Source organism: Rana temporaria, chromosome 2 (genome assembly GCF_905171775.1).
Source record: "Rana temporaria chromosome 2, aRanTem1.1, whole genome shotgun sequence".
In the NCBI taxonomy this organism is placed as follows: domain Eukaryota; kingdom Metazoa; phylum Chordata; class Amphibia; order Anura; family Ranidae; genus Rana; species Rana temporaria.
Window position 1 is genome coordinate 495,802,552 of NC_053490.1, and position 19,795 is coordinate 495,822,346.

The window sequence follows — 19,795 nt, forward strand, 5'->3', positions numbered from 1 at the left end:
GTACCGAAAAAAAATCGCTGATCGCCGCCATTACTAGTAAAAAAAATATATTGATAAAAATTACATAAAAATACCCCCTATTTTGTAAACGCTATAACTTTTGCGCAAACCAATCAATAAACGCTTATTGCGATTTTTTTTTACGAAAAATACGTAGAAGAATACGTATCGGCCTAAACTGAGGAAAAAAATGTTTTTTTTATATATTTTTGGGGGATATTTATTATAGCAAAAAGTAAAAAATAGAATTTTTTTTCAAAATTGTCGCTCTATTTTTGTTTATAGCGCAAAAAATAAAAATCGCAGAGGTGATCAAATACCACCAAAAGAAAGCTCTATTTGTGGGGAAAAAAGGACGCCAATTTTGTTTGGGAGCCACGTCGCACGACTGCGCAATTGTCAGTTAAAGCGACGCAGTCCCGAATCGCAAAAAGTGCTCTGGTCTTTGGGCAGCAATATGGTCCGGGGGTTAAGTGGTTAATGTATGCAATTCAAATATTACAAGATCAGGTCATCTTCACTGGTGTGTAGTACAGTTTGTAACATTGTTACTACACAAAATGCAGCTGTAACCATGATGGTTATCAGAGGGATGTATCAGCATAGTGTTGTATTATGACCTCACACAAAGGTCAGGTGACCTTTCAGCATGTAGCGCTAATTTAGGTCGGCGTGTTCCACAGTAAATGTGTTTTTGAAGCAGTGAGTACAGATGCTGCTATCAATAAGTAAGGGACTCTAATGAACAAGTACAGGTGCTACTACGCAGCATAAATGGATTTGGAAATCCAAGACTTGTGTCTAAAAGCTTCCTGCGTCTTACAGGATGCAATCAAAGCCGTATCACGTTTCTAATCTCTGAATAAATGTAAGAACTGAGCAATTATACAAGAATTGGGGAAGGTTGCCGTTGGTAGCGTACAGCTCTAGACGTCTTGAAAGGGCTGTTGATCTTTTAAGGCAATATAAATATGTCTATGTGCGGATTCATATTTATAAGACAGGAAATGTCTGCTTGTAACCGAGCCTCTAAGTGAATCCTTTATACAAACCGTCACGCATGAATTTCTTCTTAATTTGATAGTCAAGCTGACAGATGCAGGGCTCAGTGGCATGCTTCAGTTATAAGAGTCGAAAATAATCTATTTAATGGCAACCAAAACGGGAAGGTCTGTCAAGGCTGGATAATGGACTTAAAAAAAAGTTGTTGTTTTTTAAATCGTAGATTCCTTACCTACGAAGGTACAGAGGGAGGCGCTATCCACTCTACTGCTTGACACCAGAGGTGTAAGAAACTAGCAAATTTGGTGGCTACTAATCTCCCTATAATTTATTAATTTTAGTTTTGTAGGTCATGATGAGATTCATGAATTAATACCGAACAGGGACATGTGACCCACGCGTTGACCCATGACCCATATAAAAAGTGACCTTTATGTCATAATAAAATTAATATATTCCCAGTAGTCTATTATATCCTCCTTTACTTCCTCAAATCTTGCTTAATAAAATAAGAGAGAGAAGAGCACATTTCCCTCTACACCTCATCTAATTCTTACTATTGCACATTTCCATTTTTCCCTGATTCCTTTTTAACTCCAAGGTAGGGGAAAGAAAAGTTATAGCTAGATTCAGAAAGACTTAGGCTGGCGTATCAGTAAATACGCCAGCCTAAGTCTGAATCTGCGCCGATGCTAATTTAAGCGTATTCTGGTAACCAGATACGCTTAAATTAGGCTCAGATACGAGCGGCGTAAGTGTCTTACACCGTCGTATCCTAAAGTGTAATTTTTAAGCTGACCGCTAGGTGGCGCTTCCATTGCGGTCGGCGTAGAATATGTAAACCACTAGATACGCCTATTCACGAACGTACGCCCGGCCGACGCAGTACAGATACGCCGTTTACGTAACGCATTATCAGGCCTAAAGTTATTCCATCAAATAGCTGGAATAGTAATGTTAAGTATGGCTGTCGTTCCCGCGTCGAAATTCGAAAAATTTACGTCGTTTGCGTAAGTCGTCCGTGAATAGGGATTTACGTCATTTATGTCCACGTCGAAAGCAATAGGACCGTGCGGCATAATTAGCCGCAATGCACACTGGGATATGTAGGCGGACGGCGCATGCGCCGTTCCAAAAAAACGTCAGTCAGGTCAACCCAAATTAACATAAAACACGCCCCCTCAGCCTATTTTGAATTAGGCGCGCTTGCGCCCGCCGCATTTACGCTACGCCGTCGTAACTTAGCAGGCAAGTACTTTGTGAATCATGTATTTGCCTCGCTAACTTACGGCAGGGTAGTGTTAACACGATACACTACGCCGCCGTAAAGTTAGGGCGGCCTACCTGAATCTAGCTATAAGACTCCTTTCATACGGGCTGAAAACAGTTCTGCTCAACAGGGGATCCATAGCCCTCAACTGTCCCTGATTTTGAGGGGCTGTCCCTGATTTGGAGCAATGTCCCTCTGTCCCTCTTTCCTCCTCATTTGTCCCTTGTTTTGGTCTGATCTATATAGTTGTATATAAAATACACTTTTTATCAATTACAAAGTGTTTCCCAGTGCTAAACCTTTCATCTGATTTCTAAATTGCTGCATTTGTAAATTTCAAAAGCCAATATAAAGGAATAGTAGTGGTAAGAAAGCACTTGTGAGTTTAACCAATCGTGTTTTTTTGTACAATTTTCCTTTGAGGGGAACGTGGCAATGGGTGTGTCCTATGCCTGCATACTTTTGCTGATAGGTGTCCCTCATTCTCATCTCAAAAAGTTGGGGGGTATGGGGGTTGCGTCCGCTGATCCCCTGCTGAGCTGAGCAGAGCTGCTCGATGCAGAGCAGACATGGACACATGTCGCTCTGCTCTATGGGCCGTCGGATGTAAACGGAACAGCTGTCCATTTACACCAACCTGTCCTCCGATCTGATCCAGCCAGACGGCGGGAAACTGATCCCCTTCCATTTGTTTTTGCCGGATTGGATCGGAGGTTAAATGGACACAAGTCCATTTATGTCCATCTGCCTATAGAGGAGAATGGAGGGTCCAAATGTGTCTGACTGAAAAACGGATAGGCGGACCCAATCGGATGACCGATGTGAAAGGAGCCAAGGAGAACCTTCGAGAGCCCTAAGGCCTCGTACACACCAGAGGATATCCGCTGGAAACGGTCCGCCGGACCGTTTCCAGCGGATAAATCCTCTGGCGGATTTGGATCTGATGGCTGTACACACCATCAGATCGAAACCTGCGCGGAATACATCCGCGGGTAACGTCTCGAGCCGTCGCCGCAACGATGACGCGGCAACGTGCGCGACGCTGGAAGGCAACTACTTCCACGCATGCGTCAAATCCGATTGAAATCGATCGGCTGGATTTTAATCCGCGGGGAAATGTCCGCTAGGCCATACACACGACCGGATCTATCTGCTGGACTTTTTTTACGACGCGTATCTCGACGGAAACAACGTAAAGTTAGAGCGACGGGTAACGCGGACGTTCGTGGATCGCCGTAACTAGTCATTTGCATATTCTACGCCGACCGCAATGGTCTCGCCACCTAGCGGCCGGCATAGAATTGCATCCTAAGATCCGACAGTGTAAGTCAATTACACCTGTCGGATCTTAGAGCTATCTATGCGTAACTGATTCTATGAATCAGCCGCATAGTTAGGACGGGTGGATCACAGAGATACGACGGCGTATCAGGAGATACGCCGTCGTATCTCTTTTGTGAATCTGGCCCTATCAGACTAAATTCCGACCGTCCAAAACGTGGTGACGTAAAACACTACGACGAGCAGAGAAAAATGAAGTTCAATGCTTCCCAGCATGCATCGACTTGATTCTGAGCATGCGTGGGTTTTTAAAACATGTTCTATTTTTTTTACACCGATGGAAAAAAGACTGATGGGGCCCACACACGATCGGTTTCTCCAATGAAAAATGTCCATCTGTTCTGTTTTCATCGGAAAAAACAATCATGTGTACACGGCATTACAAGAGAAGGTCTGCAGAAGGACTTTGGGCCAGATCCTCAAAAACCCGGCGCAACGTAATTTTTGGCATTTAAGTTACACCGCCGCAAAATCTCTACCTAAGTGCCCGATCCACAAAGCACTTACCTAGAAATTTTGAGCGGTGTAACTTAAATCTGTCCGGCGCAAGGCGTTCCTCTTCAACTGGGGGCGATTCCCATTTAAATTAGGCGCGCTCCCGGGCCGGCTGTACTGCGCATGCTCGTGACGTCATTTTCCTGACGTGCATAGCGCGAAATTACGTTACGCCGAGCTTTGTGGATCGCGACGGGTCAATAAAGTTGCGTCGGGGAAAAAAAAAGATACGGCAAAAAAACAACCAAAAAAAAAACGCGGCGCTGGACAGAGGGGTCTGCTTTTACATGGTGTAAACAGTTTACACTTTGTAAAAGCAGCCCTAATTTTGCGTTTGCAAACTAAAACTTACGGAGAAAAAACGAAGCGTAAAAGCTTTGTGGATCTCCGTAAGTGCTAATTTGCATACCCGAGGCGGCATTTCGACACGAAATGCCCCCAGCGGCGGATGCGGTACTGCATCCTAAGATCCGGCAGTGTAAGTCCCTTACACGTGTCGGATCTTCTGCCTAACTATGGGAAACTGATTATGTGGATCAGTTCCATAGTTAGAAACAGGGATACGACGGCGTAACAGCAGTTACGCCGGCGTATTCCTTTTGAGGATCTGGCCCATTGTTCCAAAGGAGAGATAGTCCTTCCAAATAAGGGAAATATGGGAACTACGAAGATGAGTTATGGTGGGTGAGGATTGCTTTTTTTTATTATATTTTTGTTTTGTTTGGCCACCTTTCGATTAGGACAAATGTATGAGAACAGAAGTTTCAAGCTTCCTGTAATATATTTCCAGCTTAGCTCACCCTTTGTAAACTCACAGACACAAAGCTACAGTGCCAAGCACTAAAATATTGGCCGATAGGCTGCAAGTTGTAAGAGCCATGTTGTGTTATATATTTGGCCTTTGGCAGGACAGGCTGAGGAACATGCTTCAAGTGCCAATCCTCCGGACCCCACACTCTACAATAGAAAGAAAACAACGCTCTGCGCTTTCCCGCTGCTGAATTCAGTCATTTCTCCTGTTATCTCTGGCCAGGGCTGTTCATGGACTTCCCAGTTGTAGCAGATTATCCCTTGCTATTCAGGAGCTGGCCCGCTGGATGGCTGCCAGGCTCTCACTGACTCAGGTTATGTCAGTCAGTGCGTATCAGAGGCCAGCAGCCCAGCAGGAAGGATGGGGAAGGAATGGATGGGGGAAGTTCAGGAAAAGTCAGACTGTATGTCATTTTATGCTGAGAGTGGAGATTCCTCTGTGCTTTCTTTGTCTCCGGATTGACACTGTTATGGGCGTGTGTGTGACAGGTTAATGCCTCGTTCTACGCACATTTCATTGTAAAAAAGAGCTAAAAATATAATATGTGTGGTCAATACGTTATTCCCTTACATGTGTAACAATGGAACGCTGCCAAGATCAACCTCCCCACACAACTTAATGCATATTCTGTTCATCACTTACTGTCCCAGTCTATCCTCATTAACCTGCTGAAAGGGCATGCAAGGGTATGAAAAATGCTAACAAGGTGCTACGGGGACACGGTTGTTAGCATTACAGTATGCAAGAATAGACAGAGGAAAAGAGAAGGCAATGTTGGACCAGGGGGTCTTGACAGCAAAAAAATCTCACTTTCACTGTCAAGACCTCCTTCTCCATCTTTGTTAAGGGTCCAGTGGCCAATAGTGTTTGCTGACCATGCAAAGGCGATGGAATTGGACTGGGTGCACTTGCGATGGCAATGGTGGAAGAGTTGTTGCGAACGTGGTAATGAACAGGGGTCAAGTCCTGGGGAAAAAAGTGTGGGAACTCCCACCCAAGATCCACTCCCCCACCAAAAAAAAAAAAATTATACGCTCATATGCATAATTACTAAACCGCATGTTTTTCTTTAAGCAAATTCTTTCTAAATTCCGTAATAACTCGCGGCAGACCTCTGCAATGTCTCCTGGGAACAATGACAAAAGCTCCCAGGAGACATTGCGGCATCGAGGAAGTGACGGAATACCCGCACACTACCCTATGAATCCATATACAGGAAGCGGCCGGTAACAAAGGATTACTAAGGTTCGCCTGCCCCTGGCAGTGACTTGAGCTGGGCATCGCCGCTTAGTGAAGGATTGGCTCGGGTGGCTTGGCTGCTCTAGTCCTGCAAAGGGAACTGCGTTCCTGCTGAGAAAAAAGTGCAGGAACTCCGTTTCCACGCGTTCCCGCAGGACTTGAGCCCTGGTAATGAACCTGACAAAAAGCAGAAACAATTTGGCAGCCATGCTCGTAGGCATAAGGTAATAGGTACCTTGGAAATCGCAGACAAGGATAAACTAAAAAATGGCTTTGGACCTACTGTATAGCTAGCAGCAACAGAGAACTAAAAGGTAGGATGAAAGCTAGAGCATTCTTTAGATGATCAGAACAAAGAGCAGAAACTGGAAAGATGAACAGACTGATGGTCATAAAAGGAGAAGACAAACTGACCTTGGTTCTTGAAAGGTAGACAGAGCTATGTCTGATAACAGCAAATATAACAGGATCAGACTAAGCACAGATAAACTGAGAACAAACACAGTCCATTCCATTTTCAGAAGTAATTCAAGGAATAATCAGACAAAAGCTAGATATGCCTGAATCCCTTGCATGAACAGACTAACCCACTAATAAGGCACAGGCTGCATGTCCTGCAGTCTACTTAAGCTTTCCTGGTCAGGGCAGGTGTGTACTGCAGAGTCCTGAACTATGGTGCTAGGTAGCAACTAGCAAATGTAGGTTTGAGGCTGGGTTCACACTACTACACTACTTTCATCCTACTTTGCTCTGCTACATTGGTCCTACATTTATCCTACATTGGTCCTACATCCATCCTACTTTCATGAACAGGATACTACTTTGGTCCGACTTCAATGATATTCAATGGGCCTGAAGTAGGATCAATGTAGGACCAAAAGTAGTACAGGGAGCATTTTCAAAGTAGGACGCTACAAGACGCTCTCATAGGGAAACATTGAACACAGAGCAAAGTAGGTTGAAAGTAGTGTAGTAGTGTGAACCCAGCCTGAGGCTGGGTTCACACAACTACACTACTTTCATCCTACTTTGCTCTGCTACATTGGTCCTACATTTATCCTACATTGGTCCTACATCTACCCTACTTTCATGAACAGGATACTACTTTGGGACTTCAATGATACTCAATGGGTTGAAGTAGGATCAATGAAGGACCAAAAGTAGTACAGGGAGCATTTTCAAAGTCGGACCGACTTGTGTAGGACCAGTTAAGACAGCTCTCATAGGGAAACATTGATTTTCACACGTCATGCTACATGAGGCTCCCAATGTAGGACCGTTTGTAGGACAAGTGTGAACCCAGCCTAAGGCTGATTCTTAGGTAGCTATTCAAACAAATTATAACTAGGAGGTGAAGATACCAGTAGAAGAAGAAACTCACTAAACAGAGCTCAAGCGCTAAAAAGCTGTTTTAAAACTGTTTAATTAAAATGTAAATTAAAGTTTCTGTTGCCTACATTTGCAAATATATATGAAGCAGCTGCTCCTTAACTGTCCAGTCATGGGCTAGGAGCAAGGAGGTGACTGGTTTGTATTACTTAACTGCAATAAAATGAGGTCACCAGCCTGGCTGCAATTTCTGGCACGCTTGTGAAAAATTCAGGGCTGGATGGACACCATTACAAATGCTTTGGAAGTCAAAACATCTATTGTCTACGTATTTCAGTTGTGTATTTAGCTGTTTGCTTGATATCCACCATACAAGGGGTTATGTTAGGGATTAGGTTAGATATGTGAAGTGTTATGCCCTGTACATACGATTGGTTCATCCAATGAAAACGGTCTGATGGATTTTTTCATCAGATATCTGATGAAGCTGACTTTCATCAGTCTTGCCTACACACCATCAGTTAAAAAAACGATCGTGTCCAACGCGGTGACATAAAACACAACGACGTGCTGAGAAAAATGAAGTTTAATGCTTCCAATCATGCGTCGACTTGATTCTGAGCATGCGTTGATTTTTAACCGATGGATTTCCCCACAGACGATCATTTTTTTCTATCGGTTTAATCTAAGTTTTTTCACTGATGGAAAAAAAAAACTATGGGGTCCATCAGACCGTTTACATCAGACGAACCGATCGTGTGTACGCGGCATTAGGGTGAAGGTTGAGAAAGTCTAAAGTGGAAGTTCACCCTAGATTTACATTAAACAGCCATATAATACACATACCCATAGCTCCCAACTGTCCCTGATTTCGAGGGACTGTCCCTGATTTGGAACAATGTCCCTCTGTCCCTCATTCCTCCTCATTTGCCCCTCATTTTGGTCTGATCGATATAGTTGTATATAAAATGCACTTTTTAGCTATCAAAAAGTGTTTCCAAGTGCTAAACCTTTCATCTGATTTATAAATTGCTGCATTTGTAAATTCCAAAAGCCAATATAAAGGAATAGTAGTGGTAAAAAAAGCACTCGTGGGTTTAACCAATCTTGTTTTTTTGTACAATTGTCCTTTAAGGGGGTGAGTCAAGGGGGTGTGTCCTATGCCTGCATACTTTTGCTGATAGGTGTCCCTCATTACCATCACAAAAAGTTGGGAGGTATGCATACCTTCATAAATGCATAGCACCATGATTATTATCTGGCCACGCTCCAGTTGACCAGCAACCACCACTTGAAACTGCCAGCCATTTACAAGCAAGCAATACCATGTAACGCATGGTACTGCTCAGCCCCTCTAATGCTATTTATGTCTTTGACAATATCATGGCATAGAAGAAATGTTTACCAGTCAAGATTTGCAGTTAAAAGGTGTAGATAGCTTGGGAGAGCTGAGCGACACCATAAGTTGCATAGTGTCAGTCGCAAATGGCAGCAGTTTCCAATGCTGATTGCTTGACAAATAGAGAGCATACAAATATCAAACACAGTCCTATGTGTTTGTCAAAGTATATGTTGCATGTACTTTAGAGATTTAGATTTAGGGGGAATTTTACATGTCACAGGCATTCTGTCCATTTTTTTGTCCTATGATTATGTGGATTAAAATGGAAAGCAATACATCCTTATGGTTACTTACATTCAGAGCAGCCATGGATGTCACAAGTATGACATTTGTGCCGTTATGATACAACTTAGCAGGAGATCACTCTAGGATCCTCTGCTTAGGCAGGCCATAAACAATGTGAATTTCTGTCCTGCAACCACGGGCTGCAGGATTTTTTTTTTTGCATTATTCCCCCATCAACACAGACAGTGCTGACAGGGGAATCCCTCCTGCCAAGCAATTTTCTGCTTCCGCCACGGGGGCAGGGGAATCTGTACCTGCCAGGAAAAGGCGATAATCACAAGAGAATCTGGCAGGCTGGTTGTACCCAAGTTTATCGATCAATTTGGTACATTCTGCCTGCCAATTAATGGGTAGAATCTCAGCCAGTTCTTGCTGAACCAACTGAGATTCGAACCGTGTAAAGCCGGCCTTGGACTAAACAGACACTGCCTGTGTAAAAGGGGCCATGGACGTGTCTAAAAGCTCAACTCCACAAAATTTAAGAGATCCACACTTGCAGTGCCCCCCCCCCCCCGTATTGCAAGTGTTATTTGCATGGTATATCTAGGGGATTGCAGAAGAGGTTGTATTGCTTAACTGATTGCTCGCTCCAGCCGGCACCAGTGCTCTCCTCCTTTGCCCGAAGCTCTGGTCTATGGGCAGAGCCACAGTGTCATAATGTACAATACAGGGATATTACTTTATATTGTACATTTAGGAGGTTGAGTTTGGCTGGAGCCAGTCACAGCTTACAGAACATCTCCAGGGGACCGGTAGCAATGCTGGAAGGAGTCTACTAGAGTGAGCAGTACAGGGTATGTATTTTCTGCTTTGTTTCCTGCCCCTAGACTAGAGAGCCCCACTGCAGGGGTGAATTTTTTAATGTTCCTGGAGTTGGGCTTTAGGCTGGCCATATACCAAGAGAATTTCATTCAAAATTTAATTTTTCGTTCGGGAAGAATCATACACATTGTAATGAAACCTGTTGAATATGTCTGTGATCCAGAGAGCTGGTCAGGGTGACATTTTAAGGGCTTTCGTTCAAAATTAGTTGACTCAATGATGAATGAAAATCTAACTGTGATTGGCCAGATTTAGTATTTTTCACTTGTTCTCAAGTGGAGAGAACTACCATACCACCTTCCCAGGCTGAGCCCCTATGGTCACTCTGTTCTTTGTACCACTCTTATCAAGCCCACTGATTACCACTGTTACTATTGCAGAGACATAGGGGTTGATTTACTAAAGGAAAATAGACTGTGCAGTTGCACTCCACAATGGCAGTTGCTCCAGAGGTTAGTAAATGAAGTAAAGCTTCACTTTGAAATCTTACTAAGCTTTAAAGCAACTGGGGTTGATTTAGTGGCGGCTGGAGATGGAGGGAATCGGAGGTCGCGCAGGTTCCTGGAAGCTGCCCCTGGCCCCCTCGCTCACACTAGCCCCCCACTCTACCCTTGCACGCAGATAGGTCGGACACCATCCATGTCTTTACTTAGGAGGTGGTGCTGGTGATCCAGGGTAGGGCTCCTGGACGCTACCCTTCCACCTGCTGCAGCTTGCCCTGACACTGAGCCATTGCTTCTCCTCCTGGCTGATTAGGAAGTGGGTCCTGAGACCCGACCCGTATAGGAAGTGAGTCCTAAGACTCCCTGGCCAATTGGGTCTCAGGACCCGCATACTGTTTCAGGAGAATCAGGAAGACAACTGCGAATATTAATTTGCTATTGTCACACAACTGGGTAGGCTCAGGGCGCAGTGCTCTGCGCCCCGAGCCCACCCTTTTTTGAGGCCAATAAGAGCTTCAAGCTATAATCATGTGCTTAAAAAAAAAAAAAACATTGAAATACATGCGTCCAGCACCCTGCATGTAGATTAGAGGCCGGGCGCATGGATTAGGGGGCCGGCGCCCCTGCGCCCCATATGGAGCAACCGCCACTGGGTTGAATTATTAAAGGCAAATAGACTGTGCACTCTGCAAGTGCAGTTTCTCCAGAGCTTAGTAGATAAGGTAAAGCTTCATTTGGCAAATTATACCTAATCAGGTGCAAGGGGGAAAAGAACAGCATTTTTGCTTGCTTGTGCTTGGATGATGGAGGTAAGCAGAGCTTCTGCTCATTTACTAAACTCTGGAGCAACTGCTCTTGCAGTGTGCAATTGCACTTTGCAAAGTACAAAGTCTATTTGCCTTTTGTAAATCAACCCAGAAAATTCATATAAACCGTTGCAAATGACTTGGGAAGCCAAACTATTATTCTGTTCTAAATAAAGAATTTCACAAGACATTATTCTCTTCTGCTGCTGTTTGAACTACTAAACCGAGACTCCAAAACAGACTTTATTTTGATTTGGCAAATACTTGTAAGTCGTTTTCAAGTTGGCAGTTTTCAAATCAGTTTCCCTTTGTGTTGTTTTTTTCCTGCCAAGAACACAGAATAATATTTTCTTTTTTTTGCAATTTTTTTATTTATTTTTTGCTCTCGGTTGGATGATAAGCACTTTGAAAAATAAAGTTTTAAAGGACGATCAAAGTTCAGTAAAACAAATAGTTCATTTGCAACGGCCCATGCATGCGTTGTCCTCCCGGGGCAGCCTGATGTGTTTATGTGGCACTTGCTGCCCTTTAAAAGGATTTTCCTCTTACATAGAAAATTGTACTCTTTCATCTATAGTGTATATTTTCATAGAGTACGCAGTGAATTATTGTCATAACCTCTACCTGAAAGTAATGCTCCATGTTTTTCACGTTTTTACATGCTTGCTGTAGCAGATTTTAATGACTTTATCTCATAAACATGTCCCATAATTGGATACATTAGGCTGAGTTTTGCATCTTGACTGCTGGGATCACAGGATCGCCTAGACCAGTGATGGCGAACCTTGGCACCCCAGATGTTTTGGGACTACATTTCCCATGATGCTCATGCACTCTTCAGAGTAGCTGAGCATCATGGGAAATGTAGTTCCAAAACATCTGGGGTGCCAAGGTTCACCATCACTGGCGTAGACCTTGTATTGTTTTCTGAGCAGACACACATAAAGCAGAGACATGGCCAAAGCAGAAATCTGGAAGATGATAAGGATCAGCAAAGTCAAAGGCAGTTTGTTGAGGTTCTATTGATGACGTTTCTCCATTAAGTTAAAGTGTATGTTCACGTTTTCAGAAAAAAGGAAAAAGTGAGCTAACATGCCACACCCTGCCCTCTTTCCCGATCCCGCTGTACCTACCTCCATGAGCTGTTAGTGCCCACACAGCTGGTATAGCGGTCCAAGAATTTGAAATCCCAGCTCTTCTCCCTGTTCAATCTGCAGGGCTTCCTGGATTGATCAGAGTGATTCTGATTGGTCAGCAGTAGAACAGAGAATCACTCTGGTCCATCCTGGAAGAACTGCAGAAATGAAGAGGGAGAAGAGCTATACCAGCTGCATGGGCACTGAGAGCTCATCACACATGGAGGTAAGTACGGCATCGACTGGGGAGGTGGGGAGGCTGTAGGGTGTTTCATATTTTCCTGAAAAGGTGAACTAACCCTTTTAGACCCTTTTCACACGGGTGTGCGTTATTGGTAAAGTGCTGCTCGTTTTAGCAGCGCTTTACTTCTGTTAGCGGGGAACTTTTAACCCCGAAGAAAGGGTTAAAAAATAACCCGTGTTGCGGCGCTTCCCGAAGTGCTTTTCCAGGCGGTGCCCATTCATTTCAATGGACAGGGCGTTTTGGGAGCCCTCTATACAGCGCTTCCAAACCACCTTCGAAGATGCTGCTTGCAGGACTTTTTCTAACGTCCCATAAGTGCATCACCCCAGTGTGAAAGCCCTCGAGCGGCATGGGAGGCAGTTTTTAGGAGCTTTACAGGCACTATTTCTAGCGCTAAAACGCCTGAAAACTGCCTCAGTGTGAAATGGCTGAACTCCAGGCAGACATAAAAAGCAGCTCTGCAGTCAACAGTACATTATTTAACCACTTGCCCTGGAATATTTACCCCCGCTTCATGACCAGGCCATTTTTTGTGATACAGCACTGCGTTACTTTAACTGACAATTGTGCAGTCATGCAATGCTGTACCCAAATAAAATATATGTCCTTTTTTTCTGTATACACAAATGATGTCACAAGCATAAACTTATATTATGACGATAAGGACAGAGGAGGTTGTTCTAACACACATCGTTTCCTAGGGTGACAATGCTACTCCTCTATAGACACAATTCTGTGAGTGTTGACACCCTAGGACAGGAAGTGTTACTGGCTGTTTTCAACCCAGGACAGGAAGCGTTACTGGCGGTTCTTGCCCTAGGACAGGAAGTGTTACTGGCTGTTGTCGCCCTAGGACAGGAAGCGTTACTGGCTGTTGTCACCCTAGGACAGGAAGTGTTACTGGCTGTTGTCACCCTAGGACAGGAAGCGTTACTGGCTGTTGTCACCCTAGGACAGGAAGCATTACTGGCTGTTGTCGCCCTAGGACAGGAAATGTTACAGGCTGTTGTCACCCTAGGAGAGAAAGCGTTACTGGCTGTTGTCGCCCTAGGAGAGAAAGCGTTACTGGCTGTTGTCGCCCTAAGACAGGAAGCGTTACTGGCTGTTATCACCCTAGGACAGGAAGCGTTACTGGCTGTTATCACCCTAGGACAGGAAGTGTTACTGGCTGTTATCACCCTAGGACAGGAAGCGTTACTGGCTGTTGTCACCCTAGGACAGGAAGTGTTACTGGCTGTTGTCGCCCTAGGACAAGAAACATTACTGGCTGTTGTTGCCCTAGGACAAGAAGCGTTACTGGCTGTTGTCACCCTATTACAGGAAGTGTTACTGGTAAAATAAAGGTAAAACACTTGAAAAAATAAAACAAATGCAATCTGCTATATAATATATGTGTATTTTTGGGGTATAAATACTCTTTAAACAGGCCCAGTTGGAGACTGGTTCTCTTTAAATGTATTTTGTTCTCATAAGGCCTCATGTACATGGACTTATGAAAATATGCTTTTATTTTTCTGCCAGAACTTGGCAAACTTCCCCCAAAAAAATAAAAAAAGTCACATGCCTCTAACAGCAGCATTTTTTCTGATCGTGTGCATGAGGCCTAATACAATGATTGTGCATTTATGCACAAATGTTATTAAATCTTTTTCACATAAACTCATTTATTAAATGATGTAGCACATTTAGCATCCATTTGACTATAAAGCATATTCAAATATAACAGCCTATCTTCTTTTTTCTCTGCATGTCATAAAAGCCTTTGTGCGCATCCAGCCGCTGACATGAAATTGTGTTCTAAATAACCCCAGGTGTATAGGTTAATCCTCCCTTTAACTGCAGTAACATGGAGGCCTGGATTTCATTGACGGGTATTTGGGTTACTAATGCAGCTGTTTAAAGTGTTTGATTTGGCCGGAGAACAGAAACAGCACTACATACCAATTTCATGAGCGACGGTGAAAGCTGCATGGAGGCCGTCATCTTCAATTACCGCACAGCTGCGCTCCGGCGAGCATACGGTCCCCACGTCTGCCATTCCCAGGGTATCACATGAATGGTGCCCACATAAATCCTGGCCGGGAGAGAAAATAAAAGGGGGAAAAACAAAGTCAGGCAGATGTTGTGTTTGTACACTGAACGAGGGGGAGCAACATGTTGTCAGCCACTTGCGCGGAGGAATCTGCTGGCTGTTGGATGCCAGGCTGGCAAGAGAGCCAGGGATTACACACATCACCTGTCTATGTGCAAACACTTCCTTGCCAACTACAGTTCAGATTTCCTTGTTATTATGAATGGAGCTCAAGGAAATAATAACTGCCAGTGAACTTTGCTGATTGTTTTGTTAGACACAACTTGGATGTCTGTGATATTTAGGAAATGAAGAGTCTGGATATTTTTGTTCTGCCTTTTTGCGCTTTTGTGTGTAGCGTTTCTTTCTAACTTTATACAGTATTTGCAGTCTAAATAAGTTAAATACATTCCAAGTGTGAAGTCTAATGCCGCGTACACACGACCGTATTTCGGGGTTCTAAAAATTATGGGCCAGATTCTCAAAGGCGTTACGACGGCGCAACACCATTCTTAGAATCAGTTGCGCATAGATACCCATTAGATCTGACATGCGTAAGGCTGTTACGCTGTCAGATCTTAAAAGTAATTTTTTTCCCGCCGCTAGGTGTCGCATCGTCGTTTTCCCCGTCGTCTATGCAAATGAGGTAAGTACGCGAGATTCCCGAACCTACGCGCGTCCGACGCTGAGAATTTACGTAGTTTCCGTAGCGTACGCGACGCGTAAGGTTGCCCCTGCTATTAGCAGGGGCAACCAATGTTAACTATGGCCATCGTTCCTGCGTCGAAGTTTAAAAAAAATACGTCGTTTGCGTAAGACGTCCGTGAATGGCGCTGGACGCCATTTACGTAAACGTCTAAGCAAATGACGTCGGGGCGACGTCATTTAGCGCAATGCACGTCGGGTAATTTACCCGACGGAGCATGCGCAGTACGCTCGGCGCGGGAGCGCGCCTAAATTAAATGGTGCCCGCCCCATTTGAATTGGGCGGGCTTGCGCCGAGCGAATTAACGATACACCGCCGCAAGTTTACAGGTAAGTGTTCTGAGAATCAAGATGTAAACCTGTAAACCTGCGGCGGTGTAGCGTACAGCACATACATTACGCTGCCCAGGAGCAACGTTAATGTATGAGAATCTGGCCCTATGTTTTTAAGGGTCTAGAAAAAACAACGTTTTTTTCAACCCGATCATTAAAACGGCCTTGCCTACACATGATCGTGAAAAAACAATGCTCTAGCAAAGCGCCGTGACGTACGACACGTACGATATCACTATAAAGGTGAAGTTCAATGCGGATTGCGCCACCCTTTGGGCTGCTTTAGCTGATTTTGTGTTAGTAAAAGACGATTCGCGCTTTTCTGTCTGTTACAGCGTGATGAATGTGCTTACTCTATTACGAACGCTAGTTTTACCAGAACGAGCGCTCCCGCTTCTGAGCATGCACATTTTTTTCACGTCATTAAAGCCCACACACGACCATTTATTACGACGTAAAAAACGACAACGTTAAAAACGACGTGAGAAATTTTTAATGCCCATTTTTTACATCGTGAAAAATGCTCTGGAGCCCACACACGATCGTTTATAATTTTATAAAAAAAATGTAATTTTTTAGAACCCGAAAAACGGTCGTGTGGCCTGAGTAAAAAAGCCTGTTCCCTGCCAGGATGGTGCAGATGAGAACCGTTGCTCCCGGTGTGAAAGCAGTGGTCTCTCAGCAAAGGTCCAACAAAGCCCCTTCAAAGGAAATTTGTAAGTTCTGTATATTATTGTATTCTATTTTGTATGTTTGCCTATGTATTGCACACAGCACTCACTGTGCACGTGGCACTAATAATGTTTCAATTACATTTGCTTTGATTAGAATTAGCCTGCCTATGTTACGCCCTTTGTTACCATAAAAGTACAATTGTAATATTAATGTGATACCTACATAATCATGTGTATAAAAACCTTCAAATGCATCAAATAAAACATAGCAATTATTTTGGAAAGATGCTGAGCGTATACTTGTGTCTGTTCCCTACTGCAATAATTATTAATTTGGAACCACTAATCAATATGAGGCTAGGAGTTGCCTATCTATAAAATATCCAGAACACCCCCACTGAGTCAGAGCTAGAGGACCAATATCAAAATACATTGAAACCAATATTATACCGCATTTTCTGGATATAAGTTCTGTTATATCTGTTAAGCTGTTAATAAACTATATACATATGTTTTGTGTTACATCTGCCATTTTAAAGTATACATAAACCCAATTACAATATACTGATACTGATACTACATTTAACACTCCCCTCCCCAAGGACTGATAATACTGCTGTCTGCTTTGCCTCTTGTTTGTGTGACTCACTATTACGGGACCTACCTATACACGAAATGTGCGCCAAACTTGGGAGCAAAGGTCTTAAATTGGTAGTAAACTGCAGACGCTGATAGAAAAAAAATTCCCTGCAAGGCAATGTCACACTGTGCTAGTATACATGACATACTAGCACAGTATGCAAGACTTACCTTAAAACAAAACCCTTAAAAGGATACGAAAGTTTTTTTTTTAAAACAAACATGTTATACTTACCTCCACTGTGCAGTTTGTTTTGCTCAGAGTGGCCCTGATCGTCATCTTCTGGGGTCCCACGATGGCTCTCGTGGCTCCTCCCTGCAAGAGCTAACACCCTCTGGGAAGCTCTCTCCCGAGGGGGTTACCTTGCGGGCACCCTCCCGTGTGATACACTCGGCAGCCATAGCTGCCAAAGTGTATGACTCGGCCCCGCCCCCTCCTAGTGTGCCACGTCATTGATTTGATTGACAGCAGCGGGAGCCAATGGCCGTTTGGAAAGTGACGCGGGATCACGCCCACGAAAGTTCGGGGTTCAGGTAAGTAAAACGGGGGCTCGGGGGGGCAGAGAATGCAAGGTGTTTTTTTACCTTAAAGGGGGACGCGCGGAGCAGATTTGGGCTCAGGTGAGTAAAATGGGGGGCTGGGGGGCTGTCATTGGACGGTATTTTTTCACCTTAATGCATAGGATACATTAAGGTGAAAAAAAAAAACCTTTACAACCCCTTTAATGCATCCTATGCATTAAGGTGAAAAAAAAAAAACCTTTACAACCCCTTTAAATGGCAAGCTCTCACTGCTGACAGATCTTCCATCTTCACCGGGTCTTCCTCCCAGGTTCATGAGTAGCCGGGGCTGGGATGATGTCACTCCCGCGGGGGCCCTTGTTTATGGAACAAGCTCTTAAGGTCTGGCACAGTACGCCAGACCTTCAGAGTGCATGCGCCGATGACGTTATTGGCGACATGCAGTGTGAATATTTCCTAAACAGTGCAAGTTTAGGAGATATTCACTGTACCTACAGGTAAGCCTTATTATAGGCTTTCCTGTATGTACAAGTCAAAAAGTGAGTTTACTACCACTTTAAAGCGGAGGTTCACCCTCAGAGAGCACATTTTCCCCTTAGATTAATGCTCGTTTTGTCTAGGGGAATCGGCTAATTGTTTTAAAATATGATCCGTACTTACCGTTTACGAGATGCATCCTCTCCGTCGCTTCCGACGGAGAGGAATGGGCGTTCCTTCTTGATTGACAGTCTTCCGAGAGGCTTGCGACGGTCGCATCCATCGCGTCACGATTTTCCGAAAGAAGCCGAACGTCGGTGCGCAGGCGCAGTATAGAGCCGCACCGACGTTCGGCTTCTTTCGGCTACGAGTGACGCGATGGATGCGACCGTCGGAAGCCTCTCGGAAGACTGTCAATCAAGAAGGAACGCCCGCTCCCGAAGACCCATACCCGGAAGCGACGGAAGAAGATGCATCTCGAAAACGGGTAAGTACAGCTCATATTTTAAAACAAATAGCCGATTCCCCTAGACCAAACGAGCAGGAATCTAAGGGGAAAAGGGCAAACATTAAATAAATGGGTGAACTCCCGCTTTAAATAGACTCTGCGTGACCCAAGATAGCCGCCAGATGGCGGCGTCAGGATCCAATCGGCTAGCTCCCCTAGTGACCCAGGAAACCATAGAGAAACCATATTCCTATCTACGTCCCCTCCCTCTGCAATGCTGCTGCAGTAAAGTGCCACCTGCATTGGAGAAAGTAGACTGCACCTGCCCACAGGTCAGATTGGAGGGTCTGCAGTAGAAAAGTCAACAGTTTTGAAGAAGGGGACATTGTTAGAAAATCTCACATCTGCAGTCCCAATAAACTAAAAGCCAGTAGGTCATTTGGTTCATTAGAGCCCACAGCTGAAATGTTGCATTGCCACTGATCCCTCGAGTTATACAAATGTCAACATCTACAATGCTCACTTCTGTTTTTTCAAAGGTAAAGTCTGTATGGATAAAACTCGTAAATTCTAAAGGAATATTCCCACGAGTGACCCTTCCTTGTAACCAGATTTTCTTTTTAAAAAGCAATTATGTAGAGGGTGGCTATACCATCTTCCCAGGGTCATCAGCAGCTGATGTCGGTTTGCTATGGAACTTGAGAAGATATTTTCATTTCAGTATAAATCCGGATGAGAATTCCTGAACAGAATCTTCTTCCATCCGTTTGATCAATCTAGGCCACGCTTCCTTTGATTTCTTACTAGAGACCTGAGCTAAACCTAAAAATAATAATCTGATAGGGGAAGAGGAAAAGTATGCAAGACTGAAAGGTGAATTTGGGTGAGGATATTATTATAACCAGACAAATGTTCTCAGCTGCTTACAGAATGAAGGACTTTTTTTTAGGAAGACATAGTAATGTTTGTGGTTTGTGCTTCCTTTCAGCTCAGTTTCAGTTTACGAACTTCTTTGGAAACCACCGTAGACAGTAATCACTGATGAATCACGGAAGGAAAGGTATTTAAAGATATGAGGCCATAGGAGAACAGAATACCAGCATTTCATTTCATTTTTGGTGGCAGTTCCATTCTTTCTTCAAGTGAACCTGAAGATTGAGTCAAACAGTGATGTATGTGGAGCAGATGAATTCCTTATTTTTAGTCCTTGGGGTAGATTCAGATAGAAAATACGACGGCGTATCTCCAGATACGCCGTCGTATCTCTGAGTCCGGCCGATCGTATCTATGCGCCTGATTCA

At 44.1% G+C, this 19,795-nt stretch overlaps 1 protein-coding gene across 1 annotated transcript in view; it reads right to left on the reverse strand.

Annotated features, from left to right (window-relative positions):
* ADAMTS5 (ADAM metallopeptidase with thrombospondin type 1 motif 5) overlaps positions 1-19,795 on the reverse strand; it is a 180,599-nt gene that overhangs the window by 100,406 nt on the left and 60,398 nt on the right. The window contains exon 2 of the mRNA XM_040338840.1: positions 14,567-14,699. Within this exon, the coding sequence (XP_040194774.1) occupies positions 14,567-14,699 (133 nt within the window). The remainder of the gene's footprint in view (positions 1-14,566; positions 14,700-19,795) is intronic.